The sequence below is a fragment of the Numida meleagris genome, chromosome 2 (genome assembly GCF_002078875.1).
Source record: "Numida meleagris isolate 19003 breed g44 Domestic line chromosome 2, NumMel1.0, whole genome shotgun sequence".
Lineage (NCBI taxonomy): Eukaryota > Metazoa > Chordata > Aves > Galliformes > Numididae > Numida > Numida meleagris.
In genome coordinates this window covers 1,290,238-1,315,518 of record NC_034410.1, presented here as the reverse complement: position 1 = coordinate 1,315,518, position 25,281 = coordinate 1,290,238, and the positions used below count along the sequence as shown (strand labels likewise).

At 43.5% G+C, this 25,281-nt stretch overlaps 1 protein-coding gene across 10 annotated transcripts in view; it reads left to right on the top strand.

Moving 5' to 3' along the window:
- OBSCN (obscurin, cytoskeletal calmodulin and titin-interacting RhoGEF) overlaps positions 1-25,281 on the top strand; it is a 140,488-nt gene that overhangs the window by 26,517 nt on the left and 88,690 nt on the right. For 7 of the 10 annotated variants that reach the window (XM_021389263.1, XM_021389261.1, XM_021389264.1 and 4 more), the window contains exons 18-38: positions 229-498; positions 1,144-1,410; positions 1,918-2,184; positions 3,041-3,313; positions 4,825-5,091; positions 7,791-8,057; positions 8,903-9,169; positions 9,781-10,044; positions 10,822-11,088; positions 11,450-11,713; positions 12,610-12,876; positions 13,945-14,211; positions 14,912-15,175; positions 15,898-16,164; positions 16,973-17,236; positions 20,155-20,418; positions 20,767-21,030; positions 21,330-21,593; positions 22,355-22,618; positions 23,302-23,565; positions 24,883-25,149. In XM_021389263.1, coding sequence (XP_021244938.1) covers positions 229-498; positions 1,144-1,410; positions 1,918-2,184; positions 3,041-3,313; positions 4,825-5,091; positions 7,791-8,057; positions 8,903-9,169; positions 9,781-10,044; positions 10,822-11,088; positions 11,450-11,713; positions 12,610-12,876; positions 13,945-14,211; positions 14,912-15,175; positions 15,898-16,164; positions 16,973-17,236; positions 20,155-20,418; positions 20,767-21,030; positions 21,330-21,593; positions 22,355-22,618; positions 23,302-23,565; positions 24,883-25,149 — 5,589 coding nt within the window. The remainder of the gene's footprint in view (positions 1-228; positions 499-1,143; positions 1,411-1,917; positions 2,185-3,040; positions 3,314-4,824; positions 5,092-7,790; positions 8,058-8,902; positions 9,170-9,780; positions 10,045-10,821; positions 11,089-11,449; positions 11,714-12,609; positions 12,877-13,944; positions 14,212-14,911; positions 15,176-15,897; positions 16,165-16,972; positions 17,237-20,154; positions 20,419-20,766; positions 21,031-21,329; positions 21,594-22,354; positions 22,619-23,301; positions 23,566-24,882; positions 25,150-25,281) is intronic. The other 3 variants (XM_021389262.1, XM_021389266.1, XM_021389265.1) reach the window with 3 other exon arrangements.

The window sequence follows — 25,281 nt, the reverse complement described above, 5'->3', positions numbered from 1 at the left end:
CTCCATGGAGTGAGCTGCTAGGAGATTCACATGTCTCTTTTTCTATAACTTTCTGGTAATTCTGAGTGGAGAAAATCTGAGAAATTCTTTGCAAGTCAAGTACATCAGTAATGAATGCAGAGGTGTCCTGCAAATCCTGAGCTAAAACCACCAGTACTTCTAGTCATACCAATCATAAATGCCTCTTCTCCATATAAACCTTATATTAACCTATCTTTTATCTTTCAGAACTGAACATTGGCATTACCAAACGGCTGAAGAACACTGAAATCCAGGAGGGAGAAGATTGCACTTTTGAGTGCATTCTGTCCCATGAAAGCATTGATGAGTTCAACTGGACACTGAATGGGAGCAAAGTGGAAAGTGGTGGGCGATTTAAAGCCTCTAACGTGGGTCGGAAGTATACTCTCAGTATCAAAAGTGTGATTCCTGCTGACGCCGGGGAAGTCGTTTTCACTGCCCGTGGTCTGACCTCCAAAGCCTCTCTGGCGGTGAAAGGTAATGAGATCTGAGAGATTCCGGGGTCTGATTCCTCCAGCTGTCTTCTGATAAGATGTCTCAGTAAATCATGAGGGAAAACTCATGATATGGTTAAAGTAAATAGCAACCTTCTACGTGAACCTTGAAGCACTGAGAATTTTCCTTAAATGCAAGTGAAAGGATGAAAGTTTTTACACAAATATGAGAACCGCCCAAGACACTGGGGGTAGTGCTGGAAATGGGCATCTCACTACAGCTTGTTCCATTAACAACAAATCAGGAATTATCTGTTCGAGGAACCGTAGGTGCAAATATCCTCTAAATCGAAGCTGAAGGGATGGCCTTCATGTCATCTAGCTGTACAAAAAATTCCTATCTAGAAGAGGTGCAACTGGGACCATCATCCGAGGCTCCCAGTGTGATCAGGGAGAGAAGAAAGAGGCAGTTTTCAGGCATGGTTCATCATCCACGTTGGATAGATCTAAGCCAAAACAAATTGTACCTTGAATTCCATCGCCCATATTTAGCAGATTCCTGCTGGCTGTAGAATGGCCTCCAGAGCAAGTGCCTTTCCAATGTATCTCCAGCATATAGATGCATGTATTTAGAGAGAGACATCCTGCCCTAAGTGTACGTTACTCAAAATGCCTTTCTCTCCTTCAGAAAAACCTACTGAGGTTATGAAACAGCTGGAGGATAAGACAGCAGCAGCAGGGCAGGACGTCAGCCTGAGCTGTGAGCTGTCGAAACCCAATGTGAGCATCAGGTGGTACAAGGATGGCAAAGCGATCCGAAAAAGCCAGAAGTATGACTTGCAGCAGGAGGGAACACGGGCCATCCTGATCATCCATGACTCCACAGTCAAGGACAGCGGAGAGTACACCTGTGAGACGGAGGACTCTAAAACAAAAGCCCGGGTCACAGTGCAAGGTGAGTTGAATGCACGCTGGGGACGGCATGTAGAGAAGTCAAAGCAAATATCTGCAACATGTGGGAGGTGTTCTTCTCTTCTGTTTGCTTAAGCAGGATCAATTATTAGTTTTCAGAAAATATTATGGATTAAAGTCTTTTTCTTTTAATCTGGAAACTGAATAATCTTGGATGTTAGTTAATGAGCCAAGCAAAGTTGCAATTTGAATTAGTCTTTACTGAATATGGGTGATCAAAACTGTGCACAGTTTGCCAGATGAGATCTCACCAGCACCTGTACAATGGCATTAAACTTTCCAGGTATCTTCTAGAAATAAGCACCCTTTGTCAGTGGGTGGACTCGATGATCTTCTTTTAGACCCTTTCCATCTCTATATGATGTGGTTCTATAAGTGAGGGCAAAGGAAATTCAAGACCCCTCTGTATCTTTGGGAGTTGCTGGGGTAACAAATCTCTTTGTCCTTCATCCTCATCCCTGCTTTTTTATTTTTTATTTTTTCATTCCAGAAAAGCCTAACTACTTTATCAAGGAACTTTCAGATCTGAAAATCGAAGAAAGTGGAACTGCAGTTTTTATGTGCCAGAGCGAGAAAGCTGCATCCTCTGTGGTTTGGAGGAAAGGCATAGCTGAACTCAGACCTGGCAGGAAATACGAGATGACACAGAAAGGACAAGACCTGCAGCTGACCATAAAAAATCTGGAGAAAAGTGATAGTGACACGTACACCTGTGACATTGGTGATGCCCAGTCCAGAGCCAAGCTCGTCGTACAAGGTATGCGTGAGAACAATATGACTGTGCATCCTGTTTCTCCAGCAGGAGACATTAATTTGGTAGAATTCGTACGTTTATGTCAGATCTTTGGGGCTGCAGCTGTCTGGCCTGAATGGCAGTTCACAGGCCGTGCACAGAGCAAACTGCACAGAAAGGGAAGGAACTGTACCAACTAGAGCAGTGCTGCTGGGTGGCTGTGTGTGCAGATGTTTATGTGCTGCCATCCATACATACACAGATCGATTTCTCAGCACATGAGTAGCACATTCACTGATTTTGGCTCAGACTCATGACATACGTACACTGCACAGGACGTGGACAAAAATAGAGCAGCATGGAACTGGACGTGTAGAGCAATTGGTTGATTTGGAGCATTTATACCTGGAGAACTTTCTGTATCATTTAAAAAACAGAAACGTTGCCGTGAGGAGAGGATGGTGACCCTGGAATCAGTGTGAAGTTTCTATCTCTGACTTAGTTCTGAGTTAAAAATAGTTCTCTGTCATAAAGTTCAAGTTAGAAGTAAATAATTCCCTGATGCTGCATTCCGGGTAGTTCCATTAGGAGAAAGTTCATAACATTGGATTTGCCTTGTGCTGACTACTTGTTCTGCTATATGCGCTCTGGTACTCTGAAGGTGTCTTCATCCTATATTGGTGTGTGTCCTGTATATATGATCTTTTTGTGAATAGTTTTTTTTTGTGTTCAGTAACAGGGAAATTGTGTTTCAGTCTTCTGTATCATGAGTGTATTTCTTTCTTGAAATACTCACGTGGAAAATCTTGGATGTTTCCGTAATGATTTTCGTGTTAGGAATGGAAGATTCCAGTAATTGATGTATCTGTGTTCGTTTCAGGCCAGAAAGTGCTAATAACAGAAGACCTGGAAGATGTCACTGTGTTAGAAGGAGAATCTGCCATGTTCAAATGCAGAATCTCTCCTGTAGAGTATAGCAAGGTGCAGTGGTTTTTGGATAAAACCCCACTCCATACCAATGAACTTAATGACATCCAGTCTCAGCCTGGCGGATATCACTTGCTAACCTTGAAAAAACTCTCTCTGAAGGACTCGGGGGTCATTACATTTGAAGCTGGTGATAAGAAAACATCTGCCAGTTTGGTTGTTAAAGGTAATTCAAGCATAAAAACTGAGGGAGAGAAGAGAATGTACAGAAATAACTACGGGATAATGTGGATAGGTGACAAAAATGCTATAAATTTGGCCCCATCGTTTGTATATCTATATATGTTTGAGTGTATCGTTACCTATATAACAAAACTAGGACTGGGAAATTAACATTTTGCAATATTGGAGAACTGTCAGTATGTTTCTTGAACCTCAGATGGGAATGTTATAGTATAACAATGATACATTGGATATCCTGTCCAGTTTTCCTTCAGCTAAGCTGATAGGGCACCACTGCAATGGTGAGAGAGAGGAAATTGATCAGTTCATAGAAAAAAAAAAAAGGAAAAATAACAACCAGTATGTCTTAAATGTATTTTTCATTGTTGGAAAGGCAATGTTACATCTGTTACCTGCTATTCATGGTTGGCAGTGTTTTCTCCAGAAAAGTTAAACTAGGCAAAAACTACGATGCTAGTCTACTTTAATAGGGAAGGAGTAAGATGAATGCCAGAAAATCTAAGAGTGTAAGTTTAGAGAAGTGTTGTTTTCTTACTGAAAATATAAGTATTTCTTATTACTCAGAGGTGTACAACACACAGTCTCTCTTGTGTCAGATCACATTCTCATTCTTTTTAAAATCATCCTGTTTCTTGCAAGGGAATTTTATTCAAAATTCAAAAATTTGCCTCAGTTGACCATTTTTGCCCTTTTGCAAAAGTGCAAATAGGTATTTTTAAAGTCTTATTTGCAAAGAGTTGGCTCGTTTTGGTAACACCAACATGTGATGTTGTATTGCTCAGGAGAATGGTTTTTGAATTTTCCAATTAATTGGGTTTTTTACATATTAAAAAGCCAGAAGTTAGGAGGCATAAGTCCTACCTTGGCCAGTTTAGCTTTTAGCATCTAGCTTAGGCTGCTTCTAGGAGCTATAAAGAAAGGCAAACACTTCCAGAGTGCATTTCAACTCCTCTGTCCTAAAAACATGTCTTGGAAATGAATACCTGGTCCTTGGAGGTGTCTGTTGTCTTCCATTGATGATGGAGATGCCCTACCTGACCAGTCCAGGATATCTGCCTGCTTTTTAGGTGGCCTCACACTGATGAGGTGAGCCCGGCTCTATATGACTGTCTGAGAAATCTGAATTCTGCCTTGCTTCATCTGGAATTATCCTTCTGCATTCCATTGGAAGGTTCAAACTAAGAAGCACGCATGGAGAAGTGTTTAGGGACGTTGTGCCTCTGTCTTGTTTAAGTTTAGTGAGGTTTGAGAGATCATCTGTTTTACAGCATTCTCTTTTCAGCTTCTCCCAGATAGCATTGGGTATTTACTAAACCAGATTTTATGGTGTGGTTAATGCCTCCCTGAGGGCTCTGTAGCCTTGCACACCAAATTATTCCTTGCTAACTTGTAGTTTTAATGCAAGTGATCTTGGACATAAGCCTCGCAGATTACTTGTGATTTGAATATCTGCACCTCTTGTGAAAATCTCAGACCGTTTTTATGTGATTCTAGAAAAGCCCTGCATCTTCACAAAGGAGCTGGTTGATACTGAAGTCACTGAGGGAGAGGATGTGAATCTTCACTGTGAAACCTCCAAATCAGACAGCCCTGTAAAGTGGTGCAAAGACGGGAAGAGCCTTAGGAATTCTTCTAAGTATAACATCAGTCGGTCGGGATTTGAAGCCAAGCTGGTCATTTACGGGGCAGAAGAAAGAGACAGTGGCAGATATGAGTGTGAGGCTGGAGCAGCTAAAAGTAGTGCGGTTATTACTGTCAAGGGTAAGAACATTTGGAGTAATGGCTTGGGTTCTACCTTGTCGTCCATCACCAAGTTCAGAACAATACATTGAAGTGATGTGAAAATGTGAAACTATATGGAAAAGGATCCTCTTGTCTTTGCAGCTCAGTGCAGGAAAGGTTCTAGTTAAATCATCCGGGATAGAGTCCAGAGTTGTGGCAGAATGTGAAACAGGAAAACGAAATAGGAAAATCCTTCATTTTACCCAATTTTATCTCTGTGGAAGTATCAGCTCTCTAGAGCCGTCAGGGATGGATCAGGAGATAACGGTGGCAATCTCTGTAGAAGATCATAGAATCACAGAATCATTAAGGTTGGAAAAGACCTCTGAGATCATCCAGTCCAGCTGTGCACCCACCACCAATATTGCCAATGACCATGTCACTCAGTGCCATATCTCCACTCTTTTTGAACTCCTCCAGGGACAGTGACCCCACCACCTCCGTGGGCAGCCTGTTCCGGTGCCTGACCACTCTTAAGGAGGAGTTTTCCCTAATATCCAACCTGAACCTGCCCTGGCACAACTTGAGGCCATTCTTCTTGTCCTTTTGCTGTTAACGTGGGAAAAGAGGCCAATTCCCACCTCACTACAACCTCCTTTCAGGGAACTGTAGAGGGTGATGAAGTCTACCCTGAGCCTCCTCTTCTCCAGACTGAACCATCCCAGTTCCCTCAGCTGCTTCCTGTAAGACTTGTGCTTCAGATCCGTGCAGCCTAAAAGATAATGCAGAGAACGGATGAATCACCTTCTCAAATTCTTTTCAGTGCTATCTGTGTCCAAGGAGGAAGCCCATACACCCACATTTGTCTAGGGAGTTGCTTGAAGCAGCTAAATTTATTGAGACAAGCGCATCCAAAAGCACTAATTCCAAAGAATGTGATCAGGGAGAAGTCAATAACTGAAGGTTTGTGTTTGAGCTGAAACAAATGTTCTCTTCTTAGATATAAGAGATTTTAATGTGCTTCCCTGAGCACATTGGGAAAGCATGTGAGGTAAACACACAATGGGACTCAGCTGGGCCAAAACCGGTAGCAAACTTGCCCGCTACTCACATTATAAACCTTCCCATTAGAGAAGTCAGCAAGAACAAAAAGTCTTTGGCTCATTAGAAGAGTCAGCCTGAACCTCAGAGCACAAAGAGGGAGGTAAGCTGCCCAGAGCAGTTGCCGAGCCCTGAGAAACCATTTCAAGGCTGAGGTCTGCTATGTAAGAAAAGAGAAGAACTTGATGTAATGAGCGTGTCCCAATTGTTATAACTTTCCATAGCACTAGAATACTGTTCCAATACCCAATACACACAAAGCCAAGGTGCTCAAGGCCAGGTTGAATGGGGCCCTGGGCAGCCTGATCTAGTGGTTGGCAGCTCTGCTCACGGCAAGGGGGTTGGAACTGGATGGGCTGTATGGTCCCTTCCAACCCAAACTGTTCTATAAAATGATTCTATACAAGACCTGTGTTGACTTCAGTAGGACCTGAATCTCACTCATGAGGAAGAAGAATTTTTTCTGCTAAATAATAAAAAAAAAATAAATTCCTAATGAGTGTTATCCAAATGCCCATGAGTGCTACGTGCCTTCCCCATTTCTCCTTTTACAGAGCAGGGTGTGGATGGATGTAGGATTTAAACACGTGGATTCAGATCAGAGGAATCGAGTCACACAGGTGCCTGCAACAGATTGTACTGTTGTAACATTGCTTTATCAATCAGGGTCACAGCAGAATGCAACAACAGCAGAAAACATCAGTGTCCACGTGTTACTGTGGGTGTCCACAAACTAGAGATGAAAGGGGAACAGAAGAATAGGCTGCAGTTTTTCAGTAGCCACAGGACAAATGCATAGTGGATCAGGAGCTGACCTGCACACTCATCAGCTTGCATTAGGAGGCAGCACCAGCCCGGAAGGAAGGGGTTGGTTTTATTGTTGAGGGGCTGGTTGGTTTTTTTTGTGGGTTTTTTTCTTTAATGACCTGAAAGGAAAACACTTCATTAGACGTATTTTTCCTTCTCTTCCCCAGTGGGTGTTATCTCCACCACAGCTCACCTTAAAATCTTGAATCCCAGGCTGTGAGCATCCATAGGGACCCCTTTGTGTTCTGCGTTTCTTTGGTGCTGTTTTTAAGTCTGCATTCGTGTCTGATAAAAATCCGTTGTGGTTTCTTATAACAAGAAATGAACACTGCTGGTCACGAGAAACAGTGCTCTGTCATTTCTCTGTGTCCTCTGTGTTATGTATGAGGTGACCTCAGTAAGGTTTGACATTTATTGTACCAGTTGTCAGGCTCTGGCCACAGATCTGCAGTCTAGTTCAGTGTCTCCCAAACCTGATGTCACCAAGACATGTCTAAGTTGCACCTGTGGAACTGGCTTTGGTTGTTCTGTATACTCTGTGCATTGCTCCATGAATTTTTGACTGTCCCCAGAATGCCAAAGGAAGCTTGTTGTTGTTAATAATAACAGCAATTGTCTTCTAATAGTGCAAATAGTGGTTAAAAGGAAAAAAGCATACATACTTTTTTTGCTGTTGTGGTGTTCTAGCAGCCAGATGTGAGCTGTTCACTCCTTTTGCTAGTGCATTTTCATTCCCGTGCTTTCCTATCTGAATGATAATAATAATAAATAATGAAACAAAAAGGAAACAGTGATGTGCAAGCTCGAATGTGTGCGATGTCCCTTTTCAGAAATGCCAGTTCTCTTCAAGCAAGAGCTTCAAGACGAAGAAGCTAAAGAAGGAAAACAAGTCAAGCTGACCTGTGAGCTCAGCAAACCCGATACCCCGGTGAAGTGGATGAAAGGAGACACTGTTCTGCATGCCAGCAAGAAATATGAATTTAAGCAGCATGGTACCGTAGCAGAGCTCATCATTCGGGATGTGGCATCGATAGATGCTGGGGAATATACCTGTACTGCTGGGGAGCTGAAGACCACTGCTCAGGTCAAAGTACACGGTAAGCAACGTTGGGTGCACTGCACCACTTCCTCATTGTGTTTCTCGATAGGTTTTCTACAAAAAAAAAAAAAAAGCAAACCAAAAAACAACCTCCCCTCCTCAACACTGCACTGCTTTGTTGTGGTAGCACCCTCGACAAACTCACGATGAAAATATAGTGCTAATATTGCATGCTTGGAAGTAGCTGTACGTATTTTTCATGTAATTCCATGTCTTGCATCTGAGATTTTAAATCTGTCTCTTCCCGCTGAGCGGAAAATAAGTGCAGAAGATTTGTTCCCTGTGCTCTGTGTGCTGGTTGGTTAGCTGTTTTACACAGCTGTAAGACTGGAGTTAGAGTTGCAGATCAGGAGCACGGCAGCACATGAAAACATAACATGGAAGAGCAGAAAGGAGCACCATGCAGCCGTGTCTAATCTCTGGCAACTGTAGGTGGCAAACTGATTGATGTTTGGATTCCCCCAAATCCCCCAGACATCATCTTATAGGCTCCCAGATGCCGTCAGCAAGGGGAAATGGTTTTAAATTGAAGAGGGTAGGTTTAGATTAGACATTAGGAAGAACTTCTTTACTGTGAGGGTGGTGAGGCACTGGAACAGGTTGCCCAGTGAGGTTGTGGATGCCCCCTCCCTGGAGGCATTCAAGGCCAGGCTGGATGGGGCTGTGAGCAACCTGGTCTAGAGAGAGGTGTTCCTGCCTACAGCAGGGGGTTGGAACTAGATGATCTTAAAGGTCCATTTCAACCCAAACCTTTCTGTGATTATATGATTTATGGTTATGAACCACCATGGGACACCTGCTGTACAGTGGGGGCTTGTCCTGATCCCTGTTTCTGTATTCTAGCGGTGCCTGTCCTGTTTAAACAAACCCTGGAGAACACGGAGATGGAAGAGGGGAAATCTGTCTCTTTGCGCTGTGAAATCACAAAAGCAGATGCCACTGTGGTGTGGAAGAAGGGAGAAGCCACACTCCAGGCAAGTGCCAAATATGAAATGAAGCAGAAGGGGACAATGGCAGAGCTGGTGATTCATAATGCAGAGCCAGAAGACGCGGGAAGATACACCTGTGACACTGGAGACCAGCAGACCACAGCCCAAGTCAAAATTCATGGTAGGAATGAGACACCTGCTTGTGACCATTTGTTATTGTTCTTGCTATGGTCCTGCACATCTGCAATGAGTGCTCAGAAAAAAAGGGATCAGTACAAATGAAAGGCAGCTCTGGCTGTGTCCATTGGCTTACATGTGTTCTAGAACAATAACCTCATACAAAAACAGATCAATCAAATAACTCTGACCTGATATATTTATATCTTTCCTTGCCTCTGAAATAACAGTTCTGCTTTCTGCTCAGGACATAGACACTTACCTGAGTTCTAAGCTGGGAGGTAAGACAATGGTGAATGTGTTTTGTTAAAGAATATGCATTTCTTTTCTTTACTTGCTGAACAATTTTTTTGTGTGTCTGTGACCAACATCACTTAAGCAGCGGAGGAATAATTACTTCGATGTTCTAATTATTGAAAAATAATCGTTTTGGTTTTAATTCCCTACAAACTCGTGGCGTGCTATTGTAAGTGCAAGTAGAGTCCTGGCAATGCAGGTAAGTCAGGGTCTGTTAGCTATGCCAGGAGAGTTTGGTTTGGGCTTTTGAGTCCCATATGGAGGTAACCAGCTGTTAATGATGCCCCTAAAGTAAAATGAGAATGCTTCATTCCTCAGCCATCTCTGCACTCATTGAAGAAGAGCTTCAGAGTCTGGAGGCTCTGGAAGGTGGGACGGCCGCCCTGCGCTGCCGGCTGAGCAGAGAGGCCCCCGTGGAGTGGAGGAAGGGGCACGCTGTTCTCAGGCCGAGTAACAAGTACAGGATGAGGCAAGAGGGCACAGTGGCTGAGCTGCTGATCCACGACCTGGAGACAAAGGATGCTGGAGATTATACGTGTGTAGTGGGAAGCCAAAAAACGACAGCAGCCTTATCAGTGAATGGTAAAAAAGTCAGAAATAATTCACAAAATTCTGGAATATTTCTGTCCTAGTCCCTTCCTTTCTATGTATTCCATTTCAACTCCTACCTTTATGTCCTGTGTCTACTCTTCTCATCTTTCCACTTATACATGTATAACAGGAAGCCAAAAACCAGAGCAGCTTTATCAGTCAATGGTAAAATGTCAGAAATAACTCATGAAATTCTGGAATATTTCTGTCCATCCCTTCCTTCTTCCTTTCTATGTATTCTTTTTCAACACCTGCCTTTATGTCCTGTGTCAACACCTGCCTTTATGTCCTGTGTCAACTCCAACCTTTATGACCTGTGTCTCCTCTTTTCATCCTTCCATTGTTTCATGTTGCCGTGCCACTCCTTTCCCCAGTCTCCATCCACAAGCAGATTTCATCACTCCCAACGTTGCATGTGTGTTTCTGTAATGTCTTCTCAGAGACCTTCCTCAAGTGAAGGACACTGATGTGCATGTATGTCTTCCAAAACGAGTATGGAAAAAGATTCCTTGGGATTTTCTGTTACGGGGGATTCTTTACCTCCTGCCTGGATGAGATTGTTGTTTGTATGTGTGTTCTTGATCAAATTTCTGATTGCAACAGAACTATTTGCTAGAGAATGTTGTTACAAGCCACAAAAAAAAAGGCTGATATGGTTAAGGATAAGGGTGTTGGGATAAGGTCTGGGGAGTCATTTCTAAATCACAATGCAGCCTCTGCCCAGAGGCGCCTTGGGTTGCAACTCCATGTTCATTCTGCATCTCTCAGCCCTGCCAGTCCACTTCAAGAAAGAGCTGAAGAATGAGGAAGGTACAGAGAGTGGAACAGCCACGCTGCAGTGCGAGCTGAGCAAGGCAGTCAGCTCAGTCGAGTGGAGGAAGGATGGGAAGGCACTGATGCCAAATGGCAAGTACAAGATGAGACGGGAAGGGCGCTTTGCTGAGCTGGTCATCCAGGACCTAGACTTGTCCGATGCTGGGAGTTACACCTGTGTGTGCGGAGAGCAGAAGACCACAGCTACTTTGAGAGTGAATGGTAAACATTCTACCCATCTTTCTCGTTAAACCCCGAGCTTAGCGTGCTGGACAACATTTTCTGGTTGTCTGACGCTTGGTCAGTATGGTTTTGTAGAGGTTTCATGTTGTCAGCTCTATGGAGCCAGTTGTCCTGTTAGAGAGTATTCCCTCGTTCTTGTTTTCCTTTGAGACAGCTCAGCAGTGTTCTGTATTTTTCTTTCTGATTTGTTTCTCTCTACTCCAGAAGGTCTTCTCCCCTTATACAACAAAGCAGTAGTACCTTTGATTGAATGTATACACTGCAGTCCAATGATTCACCAAAAATCCAGGTCATTTCATTGCATTTCTGATTCCATCTCTGTTGGTATTGCATCCTTCAGCCTTGCCTGTCCTCTTCCAAGAAGAAATGGTGAACAAGGAAGCAACGGAGGGCCAGGCAGTCACTTTGCACTGTAAGCTGAGCAAATCGGCTCCCGTTGAGTGGAGAAAGGGGAATAAAGTCCTCAAACCAAGTGAAAAATACAAAATAGAGCAGGAAGGCCCCTTTGCAGAGCTGGTGATCCAGGATTTGGATTCGGCAGATGCTGGTGATTACAGCTGTGTGTGTGGAAATCAACAGACTACAGCCACTGTGACAGTAAATGGTAAAAAGAAATTCTCAGCGCACGTTTCTGAACTCTTTCTTTTTCTCCCACTGCATCTGACCTCTCCACACTTTCCAGTTCCCACCCTTGCTGATAGATTTTTTTTTCTTTCCTGTTTTTCTCCTTTCTCTCTGCCCCACCACTGCCTCTTGCCCTCTCCTCTCACCTGATTCCCTCTTGACGTGCTTTGTTTGAATGACCTCTGAAGTACAGGTCCCCCTCTCAACACAATTCCTGATCCACTGCAGCTGCTGTTTAACCTTTTTCTCATAGGGATTGTCCTAAAGCTGGGATTAATATCTATTCCTAGTTTTCTAGGCTGCTACGTCTGTTGTTCCTAAGTAGAAAGAATTTTCATTGAAGTGTGATGCTAAGTAAGGAGTATCTTAATGAAAAAATACTTTTTTTTCATGCTCCTACTGTTCCCAGACCCAGCTTTTTGTTAAGTGGTTTTAGTTCTCACCAAACGGATGCTGTATCTCTGCAGAAAGCCAACAGCACGTTTGCAAGGGTTTGGCTTAAGGGGCTCCGTTTATAAAAACTACAGAGAGTGCCACAGCTCAGGTACTTCTGTAGATGTGTTGCTTTGTTCAAGGGAAACAAATTGCTCCAGGTGTCCGGCTGAAATACGGCCTTTCATTTTATGATCTGTAAAATAAAGGGTGGATGAGTTCTTCACTAAGGTTGTGGATAGAGAAAAAAGCTTGCTTTAAAATCAACTTCTAAAACATGCAAGCAACAACAAAAAAAAGGTAAACTGAGGTGTGAACATCATCCTGGAGTGTGAGGAAAGCCTCGTGGCATGCAGGTTCAGGGAGGTGAAGGAGGAGAGCAAGGAGACCATGGGTCAGGCTTCTCAGCTTTGATGCCTTGTCCGTATTCCATTTACTCCGCAGTCCTACCCACTCTTTTCACCAAAGATCTGACCAGTGAGGAAGCTACAGAAGGTAAAAGCGTCTCTCTGCGCTGTGAGCTCAACAAGGCTGCTGCTAACGTGGAGTGGAAAAAGGGGCTCAAGACCCTCAAGCCAAGCGACAAGTATAAAATGAAACGGGAAGGTGTCACTGCGGAGCTTGTAATCCAAAATCTAGACATGGCAGATGCTGGAAACTACTCCTGTGTGTGCGGAGACCAGCAGACTATGGCTGTTTTAACAGTACATGGTAAAGCAAAAGAATCAAGACGAGTGCTGAAATTAACTGTTGTGTTTTCTCTGTCCATGTGGACGGACACCTCGTTACCCTGCCACCTCCTTCCTCTGCCAGGCCTTCATCCTCAGCTCCCTGATGTCAACGACGTGTTCCTGTTGGCATCAGCATGGCTGGTGTGCGTGGCACAAGAGGGGTGTCAGAGTACGAGCTCGGGGAAAAGACGGGCAACCAGGATTGCTGCTACCCATTTACCGAGGGTTGATATCTTGGTTTTCCCTCTTGCAAATTCCTTGATCAGAATCCCCACTGTGCTCAAGAACGTTGAAACGGGTGTTCCCAGAAGGACCATGACTTAGTGTTCTTAAGGTTTCATCAAACTCAGACTGGTTAGGCTATTCCCTGGAATCTTATTCCCACCCTTTATTTTCCTGGGATACCAAAGTGGTTCCATACATACAGACCAGTGATCACTGTGTTCTGTTACTCTCCTACGCAAAGCAAGTGCAAACTACCTAAGTGATTATTATTCTAAGTGACTATTTTTTCTTGCAGCTGACATGTTTGAAAGAACATGTCAGTGGAAGAGAAAATGCTTGTTTTCCCATCACGTATTGAAATGAACAATTTCATTTCAAACTGACCACTAGAATGAAACTCAGTGTTTCATTTTTTTAAATGTAGAATTCCTTTTCATTTGCTTAATGTTAAAACTTAGCAAACATCCTGCTTTCGTTATGGTTTAAAACTTCGTGTGAGAAAGCCATTTTTTTTTTCTAGAAATTTCAGTGTAATTGCTTTCATTTGAAATTTCACTAGGAAAAAAAAAGAGCCTTCTACTTCTGTCTGTATTGATTTGTTTCTCTGAGTACATGTGAAACATCTGTGGGTTACAGCAATCATTGGGTCCTTTCCCAATGATGGCATTTTGCTCCTCCTACTGATTTGTGGAGAATATTGTCAATTCATGTTCTCGTATTGATGAAGCCATTCAAGATAAGAAGGAAAAGGGAAATGAAATATCGCTGTTTAATTTGAACTCCTTGGAGCTTGCATCTCACTGCTCGTATTGCTGTCCCTCAGCTTTACCTGCCTTTTTCAAAGAGGGTTTGAAGAACAGAGAGGCCACCGATGGCGGAACAGCCACACTGCGCTGCGAGCTGAGCAAAGTCGGAGTCCCAGTGCAGTGGAAAAAAGGGGACAAGATGCTCAAATCCAGTGATAAGTATAGGATGAGGCAAGAAGAAACCTCTGCAGAGCTGTTGATCCGAGACCTGGAGGTAGAGGATACCGGAGAATATACCTGTGTGTGTGGAGATCAGAAGACCTCAGCTGTCTTGACAGTGCATGGTAAAAAAACCCATTCTCCTTTATCACAGCTGCATCTCAGAGATAGCCTTTTTCTCTGAGAGGTCTTCCCACTGGTTTTGATGTTTTGATCCTGCAGCCTTTTCTTGGCTTAGGATGTCTTGGGTCGTCAGGGACCTCAGAGACCACCTCGTCCCATTTGGTTGGCTGGGCACTTGTATTTCATCCTGTCTCCCAGTGTCAGGGTGAAACAGATCACCTAATGGCAGCGTGGAGCTGTGATGGTTTCATACCCTAGACCCTTCTGGATGCTTTCAGAGTGAAAAGAGCAGCTTGTAGGGCCTGAAGTGTCTAGACATCTAGCTACAAGCTTGTTCCCCTTTGTCTCTCTGATGTCACTAGATACCGTTGCTTAATTTGAAGGAAAGTTAATTAAGAATGCTGAGCTCAGTTAGCTAGAGGTTTTTTCTATGTGGGAGCGAATGACTCTTTTGCAGCACTGTGATACGTTGTGCTGATGAAATTGTACTTTAAAAAAACCACAACCAACAACCCACCAACAAACCATTACTCTGAAGGTCCTGATTTAGGGAGAAGACCTCTAGGATCACCATGTCCAGCCCCAGCCCATCCCCATCACGCCCACTAACCATGTCCCTCATTGCCCCATCTACGCATTTCTTGAAATTCCTCCAGGTCTGGTTAATGGTTCGATGTACTCTGTTTATGTTACATCCCTTAGCTTTACCTGCGCTTTTCAAAAAAGAACTCATTGATGTGGAAGCCACAGAAAGTGGGACAGCTGTTCTGCAGTGCGAACTGACTAAATCCACTCCTGTGGAGTGGAGGAAAGGACAGGAGTTGCTCAAGCCTAGTGACAAGTACAAATTGAGGCTGAAGGATACCGTTGCTGAGCTGACAATCCAAAGCCTGGAGGAACAAGATGCAGGAGATTACACGTGTGTGTGTGGAGACAAGACAACTACAGCATCTCTGACAGTGCATGGTAAACTGCATACATTTAATAGGGAATTTCTGCATTGCCATCTGTGCTTTCATGCAGGATCACAAACTGGCCTTGATCCCATCTGTTGCTTTAGATTTTTATGACAAATTTGTCAACCACTGCAAATATGTTTTACTCAAAGTCCTTCACTTGGGAATGGTAAATAGCATCTTACAGCCTTTTCCACTCCTGTTCTTTCATGTTAATGCAGTCTGGAAACAGATACTGAAGATCTTGATGAAGTAGTAAACGCCACTTTCCATTAATTAATTTCTAGGTGCATCACTTATCACTGAGGTTTCTCCTCTTTTTCTTAAATGTAATTGGAAAGTGCTCTGTTATGCTAACAGTTGAGAAAGACAGGTGAGAATTACGCATTGCAGTCTGGAATTTTAAGTGATGGGGTTCCATTTGATTGTTCATCTGGTCTTAAGACAGAGCTGTGCAAGTTCATTTAAAGCTAGCCATCAGCTTTCTGTTGCTTGCATCTTAAAAAGCCTTTAAAATAGACATTCCGGTACTGAAATTACAGTTTTGCAATCCTGATTTCCGATTCATGTTGCAGTGAGTAAGGCAGAGATGCCCCTGAAGTTGTTTGTCTCTCATGAACTATATATGTTACTCAAAACTTTTAGAGATCAAAGGGCTTTAAGCCAGCAGAGCAGTCAGGATATGGTATTTCCTCAATTTTAAAGTGCTCTCTCTTCACCTGTGATCTTCAGCCCTCCCTCCACGTTTTAAAAAGGAACTGAAGAACGTGGAAGCCACAGAAAATGGTACAGCCACTTTCTGCTGTGAACTGAACAAGCCTGCAGCTTCTGTGGAATGGAGGAAAGGAGACAGAGCCCTGGAGCCAAGTGACAAGGTCACCATAAAATGCAAGGGCACAACTGCAGAGCTGGTGATCCATGATTTAGATCTGGCAGATGCTGGAGATTACACTTGCTGTTACGGAGATCAGAAAACCACAGCTGCACTAAAAGTGAATGGTAAAAAATCTTATACCCAATAAAGTAGATTATTTCCGAACTGATTAAAAACAAACAAACAAAAAAGCAGAGTATTGTTGAAATTGCAGCCTTATTTCAGATGAATTTAGCTACATGTGGTTGGACTTGTGCATAAAGCCCCGGAGGCGCTGGTGAATGCCAGGCAGAGGTCAGATGTTTATTGCAAAAATTTCAGTTATTCATCTTTGTTCCAACCCAGTTCTTTGATGTTCATGCTCCCAAGTAGTTGCTAAAGAGGGGAAGTCATATTATCATGAAGTTGATTGTAAAGATGGAACAGTCCCAAATCTGAGGTGATGAGTTTTGATAAAGTTTACGATGTGGCATTAAACATTCTCTGAGAATAATTTCACAGTCTGGGGAAAGAATAATTTCACTACCCAAGCACAAATCTCATGAAAAAGAGAGACTGATGCCTTAGATGTAATTTCATGTGTTAGCTTGTCCAGTAATGGTTAACATTATGATGGAACTTAGACGCCCCAGTTTGGCTTTATTTTCCATTGCGGTAGGCAATACCCAAAGTAAGGCAGGATTCAGTCTTGCAGATTCTGAAGAAATAACCGGTGTGGTTCTCCATTTCATGCCACAGACCATGCCATAAGAGAAAGCTCTGCCTTACGAACAGGACTTCCCAAAGTCACTCTCAGACGATTCTCAGAGTTATTATCATTTCTACCTGGGTTAGGGAGGGCTTTGCTTGTCACACATGGCCCACAGACTGCAGATAAGTGGTTACTTGAATGGCTCCCACGGTCATACATTCTCCTCGCTTTGAACTCCTCAGCCTTGCCCGCACGTTTCAAGGAAGAGATGAAGGACGAGGAAGCCACAGAAGGTGGAACAGCCACACTACAATGTGAGCTATCTAGGGCCGCCCCCGTGGAGTGGAAAAAGAAACACAAAGTGCTCAGATCAAGTGAAAAATATTCCATGAGGCAGGAAGGTGCCACAGCACAACTGCTGATCCATGCTTTGGAAGTCAAGGATGCTGGGGAGTATACCTGTGTGTGCGGGGATGAGAAGACTACTGCAGTGCTGACAGTGCATGGTAAAAGAAAAAACAACCAACAGCGACACACTATTTTTATCCAATTCTGGCTAGAATTCTAGTTCCATTGATTATATTAACAGTTTGCCAAGTTTTCTCTCCCTACTCCTGTTAGTGCATGACTATACTGCTTTGTACCACACTGAAGGATTCCACTGCTTACATTTTTTTGTTCTGTTACATACATCTGACTTGGGCCTGGACGGATGGAGTAGCAGGTGCATTCTGGAAAAGAGCAATCTTAAATTTCAAGTTAGGTTAGGATTTGACAGATTAGTATGAATAGTACAGACAAACCTGATCCAGGGCAACTTTTTAGAATAACTTTGATCAAAGGTTGTGCAGATTTGTATTCTGGTATTGCAGAATACTCAGGATTATGGAGTATGAGACTTCTTCACAGTCCTTGGTCAAATACTTCTGCAGACTTTCTTTGGAAGAGAGGAGAACCTGATTTCCACTACTAATGCAGGGCAGCAGGAAGTGGTTTCAGCCATCTTTCTCACCCACAAAGTCACCAAGTCAATGTCTTTGCTTTATTTCCCAACCTTTTTCATTTTGCTATTTATGTATAGCACAAGGGTAGGTTCCATCTTGACCCTCCAATTTAACTGTGGGAAATAGAATGGGAACGGACCTCTACAGTCATCTAGTCCAACTCATCATCCCTGTATAACCTACACTTAAAAACCACTGATGGTGAAGAATCTGCAGTTCCCCTGGACGCCCATTCCACCACCTGTCTGTCATTACTCTTGGAAAGCTCTTCCTAATGCCAACAGAAATCTTTCTTGAGCTGTCTTAGGTCCTTTCTTCTTGTTCCATATACTGTGGAGAGGGAGAAATGTCTGTAAAACTGCTTCACAGATTTAAAAACTTTTAGCATGTCTCCATCTCTATTCTCTTTTCTGGACTAAGCAGCCTCATTCCTTTCACACTTTCTTCCTAGATGATGTTTTCTAGATTTCAGCTCATCTCTGTTGCTTGCTGGAATGTCTTCAGCTAATCCACACCCTTCTAGAAGCACAGTGGCCAAAAATGGACCAAAGTGCTCCATGCGAGGCTCTCCAGGCTGCAGTAGGATGGAAGTGTCTCAGTTTACATGTTGTGAATCATGCATATGACATTCATTTTATACGTCCCATTATAATTATTGCTTTTTTCATATCAGAATTGCATTTCTTGACTCGCATTTGAACTGTGATCTCCTGTAATCCAAAGCCTCTCTCCGCATATCTGCTGCCTATTATTTCGTATCTTGTGTTTGTGTAGTTGATTGCTTGTAAGTATAATATTTTGCAGTTGCTCTTGCTGCAGTGCAGCCTGTTTTTTCACCATGGTTTGATCGAGACCTTAATCCTGTTAACAAAGTGCTTTCAGTTTCTCTCCCTTCCCAGCTTGAGTTCTCCTGCAAAGTTAGTAAGACTACTCTACATCATTGTCTTTGGAGTTTCTATTTTAGCTATTATTAACTTTAAATATTAAAGAAAAAGGATCTTGAACACTTCATTTTTCCCTATGTCACCAACTATCAACATAGAATCCTGAAAGAAGTAGACCAACCTCTTCTTTGTTGTTTTTCTTCCTTATGAACAATTTACAGAGTGTCATTATGTTATTTCTAGTCTTCGTAGTTCAAGCTGGCCAGATTTTCTGGAATCTGCATGCTAATATTCTGAGACAACCAAGAGCCACAAGTTGAACTGTGAGCAGAAGTCACCACCCAGTTGCTGGGTACAACTGCACAGAGCACATAGCTGTGTCTGGAGACATTTGATGTCAAAGTCACGGTGTAGATCATCTTTCAGCTCTTCTTTCTGGTTGGTCTCTTTGTCTAAGAAGTGCCCGAGTCCAGAATTTGGGAACTGCCCTTGACCCTGCTGAGGACACACAGAGAACCTGACCTTTCTGATTTTCCCTCTCTATTCTCTGGTATTTCTTTCACACTGATCTAAGCCTCCCATATTTTATGGCTCTCTGAATTTCAGGACACTGAGGAATTTGTGATTTAGGCAGACTTCCTGACAGTCTTGGGAGTGGGATAGTCTGTGTAATTATGCCCTTAGTATAGTTTCTTTGAGAAGCTTTCTGCTGTCTTAAACCTTGTCCTTTAAGATTATTTCTACTTGGTTGCATTTAACACTTCTTAAAGAATTGAAGCTTGCATTCTTGTTTCCCACATAATTTTCTTTAGCCTTGCTTTGTCATTGCCTGTCAAGACCCATGAGCTCCTCTGCTTCGTAATGGGTAGCTGCCCAGTTATTCTCCACATCCATATTCTCAAATATTTATTTCTTGCTGGTCAAACTCAGGGCTTGGAGGTCTTCCTCTTCAATTCTTTCATATGTATTCTATATCCAAAAGTGGTCCCCACTGCATTCCAAAGGCTTAACAGACATTGTCCTATCCTACTTTTCCCAAGGTATGTATTACCACATTGCCACTCAGTGTAATGCTCTAAATGATCCTATCAGTTGTTCCAAGGGGGTTAGGTGTTAGGACACTCCTGAACCTCCTGATATGATAGTCTTAAAAGAGATGTCCTCAATGGACACATCCTACTTCTTTTTCCTTTTTACTGTTACACGAGCACTTTCAAGATGCCTGTGCTATTTTACCCTTCAGCCTTTTGCATTCGTTCTTACTCTTGAGCTAGGCCTGTAGGCATCTTTAGTGCATAAATCTTTTCTTTTTTTTTTTCCTTTAACTTCCTTTCCTGATGATAGTATGACTTTCTGTGGCAATTTTCCAGGCTGAAGTATAGTGAGGAAGCTATAGTTTTGACCATACATGAAGTCTTCCCATTCCTGCTGTTTGTGTCGTTAACAAGGCATGGATAGATAGTGGTGAACGTCACGCTAATCTTTTCGGTGGCCAAAAGTTGCACGTCATGAAAACGTTTGCTCTTTGTTTCTCAGCCCTTCCTGCACTCTTCAAAGAAGAGTTAAGAGATGAGGAAGCCACTGAGGGTGACGTAGTCACTCTGCGCTGTGAGCTGACCAAGGCTGCACCGGTGGAATGGAAAAAGGGGCACACGGTGCTCAAAGCTAGTGAGAAATACAGAATGAGGCAGAAGGATGCCACTGCAGAACTGGTGATCCATAACCTAGATGAGAGTGATGCTGGTGATTACACCTGTGTGTGTGGGGATAAGCAGTCCACAGCTTCCTTAGCAGTACACGGTAATAACGTTTTTCATCTGGATGTGCTCATTATCAAGCTTATGATTTTGATCCTTTTTTTTTTCCCCATGTTCATTTGTTTATTGTTATCTCTGCATGGTTTCCTCTGAGTTTGATGTTGCACATCGTGGTCATAGTAATTAATTTGCTTTTTTTTGATCTAAGGGGAAAACCTACCCCCTAGCCCCTAATACAAAGTGGTTTTAGGACCTTATGAAATATGTAGATGTGAAGTCAGGCCCTAGGACAGCTCCCCACTCTCGCTCCAGCCTTTCCTTCCCCCAGCCCTGCCCCTCACCTGGAGGCTCTTTGCAGCTCCATTTAACCCTCTATCCCTTGCATCCGCAGCACTGCCTGCACACATCAAGGAAAGCCTGAAGGGCGAGGAAGTAACAGAAGGGAGAACAGCCACTCTGCGCTGCGAGCTGACCAAAATTGCTCCAGTAGAGTGGAGAAAGGGAAGCACTTTGCTCCAAGCCAGCGACAAGTACAAAATGAGGCAGGAGGGCACCATCATGAAGCTGCTCATCCATGACACAGAGCTGAAAGATGCTGGAGAATACACGTGTGTGTGTGGAGAACAGGAGACAACAGCTGCCTTGATAGTGAATGGTAAAGAAAACATACCCATGTATCTGTATCATTGTGTATTTTTCTACTAGCTCATCACTATGTGTTGTGTGTTCACCTGCAGCTGGATTTGCATAAATCTGTAAGCTGTCTTCAAGCTCTGGTTGCACCCAGGCTACTTTTCTGCTCCTGCCTGTTTGTTTTTCCAGTGCCCTAGGATTACAAGGGAATTGAAACTCTTTCCCCACTGAAATGTTCTCTGTTTCTCTGTGTCCTCATCCATCATCACCTGTGTGACATGTGTCATTTTTCATGTCCTCTGTCCATTTTGCGACCTTCAGCCCTGCCTGCACTTTTCAAAGTGGAGCTGAAGAACCTGCAGGCCTTGGAAAGCCAAACAGCCACTCTGCACTGTGAGCTGACCAAGGCTTCACCTGTGTCATGGAAGAAAGGAAGCAAAATCCTCAGAGCAAGTGAAAAATACATCATGCGGCAGGACGACGTCCTTGTAGAGCTGGAAATTCGAGAGCTAGATCTGCAGGATGCAGGAGATTACACCTGTGTGTGTGGAGACCAGCATACCACTGCTTCTCTGACAGTGAATGGTAAACTCACCTTGCAGATGGCTGTCCACTCTTTGTTTCTCTGCAGCACCCAGCTGCAGTGTGAAATGTTCACCTATCAGCTTTTGGATTTTCCCTAGGAATTAGCTTGTGTTTGGAAAAGAACTTTATGTTCTGGTCCTTTTTTTTTTTTTTTTTTTTTTTGGTCTAATTTTCCTGAAAAGGGGAGCTAAGGAAATGGTTATTTTGTCATGCAGACAAATGACTGTTATAAATTTAAGGACGCAGAGCCAACAAGGTTGGAGGGCATAGCAGGATGTATTGGGGCACAACATGAGATATTTGGGGCACGGCATGGTGTGTCAGGGCACACAATGGGATATTGGGGCATTTTGAGGGCTCAGAACCCCATTTTGAGGGCTTATGGCCCTATTTTGAGAGATCGTGGCTCCATTTTGAGAACTCATAGCTCAGCTGCCGGGAGTCGGACTCGATGATCCTTATGGGTCCCTTCCAACTTGGGATATTCTACAAAATGCTTGTGTTAGACTGAGATGCTTTGAATATATTCTTTAAGTTGCTTCTTGGATCCATCCAGCTTTTGGTACCTTGACCTTCTAGCTCAGCGCTTCTTTTCGTGCTGTCATTGGTGGATTTTGTTTTCCACATCATCACAGATGTTGAGGTTACCGCTAGATTATCTCGCTTGGCTGTATTTAAACTCAAATTAATAGTTCATGATGCCGGTCACAAGTGAAAAGGTCTTACTTTAAATACATTGTCTATTGACTTTCCATTCCCAGCCCTGCCAGTGGTTTTCAAGGAAGAACTGAAAAATGAAGAAGTCATGGAAGGAGCATCAGTCTCTCTGCATTGTGAATTAAGCAAAGCAGCTCCAGTGCAGTGGAAAATAGGGTCCAAAGTGCTGAAAGCAAGTGACAAATACCAAATGAGCCAGCCTGGCACCACTGCAGAATTAGTCATTCGTGACTTAGATGTAACAGATGCTGGAGATTACACTTGTGTTTGTGGTGACCAGAAGACAACAGCAACCTTGACAGTTCATGGTAAAAAGCCATTATTAAAATTAATTGTGTTATAGATAGACATCACTTTGGAATTTGGAGGATTAGATGTTTCCTTCTGTTTAAGATCCCTTTTCTTTATCATTTACATTTCCCAGCACTTTCCCCACCTCCCCCCCCATCTCCACAGCTGACTTCAGCCAGCTTCAGTTTTCTCAGAAGCTGCTCAGAGTGAGGGATGGGGACTGGGAGAAGCTTTGCTGCTGTGTGACCTGGTCACGGCTGCTCCTAGGGGTTGGCAGGAAGGGTTCTTTAAGAACCTTTCATTCTTTAATGGGTGTCTGTTTTAATGGAGTAACAGTTCTTGGCTCTGAGGTCAAAGAGACCCAGTTCTGTCCCCTCCAGCATTTTCCTAAAGCTCCTGAGAAATGGACATCTTCTGACATCCACAAGCTAATATTAGTTGTCCACAAGTCACATTTGTAGGTAAATATTAATAATTTGTTTTCCTGAAGGTCTTCGGGTTCCAAATTTCAAAATGGGAAATAAAGAATGGAAGCAAACAGGGGGATGCTGTCAGAGTTTATGATCTAGACTATCGAAAGGCACGTTTAGAATGGGTCAAAAAAGGGAGACATAAGGGGAAATAATCCCGAGCAGGAAAAAGAAATTAGGATCGGAATTCTGGTTTTCTGGTGACCATTTGCCCGTGTTGTGTCCTTCAGCTCTGCCACCGCTCTTTAAGGAAGAGCTAAAGAATGAGGAAGCTGAAGAAGGCGGAGATGTCACCCTGCACTGCGAGCTCACCAAGGATGCTCCGGTGGAGTGGCAGAAGGACCAGAGGGCTCTCAAAGAGAGTGAGAAATACCAAATGAGGCAGGCAGGGCCCAAGGCAGAGCTGGTGATTCGTGGAGTGGCTGAGGATGATGCAGGATGCTACACCTGTGTGTGCGGAGAGCACCAGACTACCGCTGTCTTGACAGTGCAGGGTAAAACTGACCTGACCTGTTTCCTAATTAGACATGCCTATCCTCTGCTAGCAGGTGTTCACTTTTCACATCTGTTTGTTCAGCCTTGTTAACTGCACTTCCATTTGTTTGAAACAGTATTTCCTGTCTTTGATGTCCTCTGATTGGAAAATACCGCTCTATCTTCTTCTCCATCCTTTTGTTTTTTCCTTTCCTCAAGCACAAACACACTATCCTCCCATCTTTCCCTTCTGGCTCTCCTTTCATAGCCCATAAACACGCTATTCTTTTATCCTTCCTTTTCTGCCCTTCCTTCCTAAAGCACAATTCTGCTTGTTCTTTGCCTTTCCCTTCTGGCATTCTCAATCCGTGCCATTTGAATGTAGGGTATAAGCCATATTCCGAATGTGGCTGCGTTAGTTATTCTGTGTTGAGTTATGTTTATATTGGTCTTTGTGCCATCCTAATGCAAAAAGATAGGTTTGCACTGGAAGTCCAGTCTTCTAGGCAGGAAAGGATAAATTCTGTGTGACCTCCTCTGGCCTTATTTTGGTGCAAGAACCAGTTGCTGTGCAACCAAAACTGATGTTTCAGCTTACTGCTGCTGCAGATGAGAAGTGTGCCCAATCAAGACTTCTAGCCTGAGTATTTTAATTTAGCTCTACCACTGTGAGTGAGTTATTAAGCTTGAGATCTGAGGTATCCGACCTTGTGAAACGGATGGAATATCCCATCATCCCATCTAGTTAATTAGAGGGATGTATGTGAAGTTCACCACGTTTATTTTGAGTGCACAACTTGCAGTGGGTGCTAGAATTAAGCAAGCAGGGAAAGTGTGTTCTGAGACAGGGATACAGGCTTAGGATTCAGCATTTGGAGATTTTCTCTGGGGTTAGGAGGCACCTGGAAGCCCTGGCTGCATCTTTTCAATCTCATCTCAAGGAACAAGAAGTGATGTTGAGGAAGGAGTTGTGCCAACACTCGGAGCCCAGCGGGGCTGCTCTGTAGGTAGGAAAACACGGTCTTTGCAGAAGACATTATCACATACATGAACTAGGGAGCTCACAGGTGCTGCTCTTGGTTCTTCTTATATGGAAACTGGGAGAAAGCAGGTGTAAATCTCTTGACTACAGTGCAATTATGCTAGTAGGAAGCCAGCATAAACCCCTAAGAATTCATGTATGTATTCCCACGAGGATGTCTGCGTTACTCTTTCCTCTCTTTGCTGCTAATGCTCTGCCTTTCTGTAACCCTCACAACCGTACCCCATCGCTTCCCACTCCCACCTACTCCATCAGATATCCTCAGTTTGTAATACATTTTACCTGCATCCTTCAGCTGTGCCTCCATTTTTCCAAGAAGAGATGACCAGCGAGGAAGCAGCAGAAGGTGGAATGGCCACTTTGCACTGTCAGATCAGCAAGGCTTCCGCTCCTGTTCAGTGGAAGAAGGGCCATCGCATCCTCACCCCGGGCAGCAAGTACAGCATGAGCCAGGAAGGCTGTGTTGTGGAGCTGGTAGTTCACAATTTAGACTTGAATGACACTGGAGATTATACCTGTGTTTGTGGAAACAAGAGCACCACAGCTGCCTTAACAGTGCATGGTAAAGTAATCCTTGGGACTAAGGCTCTCCACACCTTAGACCTGCCCACGTCTCTGTTGTTGTTGTCTCTTCCCACTCCCTTTCTGTTTGCTTGGGCTTTTGTTTTCCTTTGGAGGTAGCTTATGTGTTTCT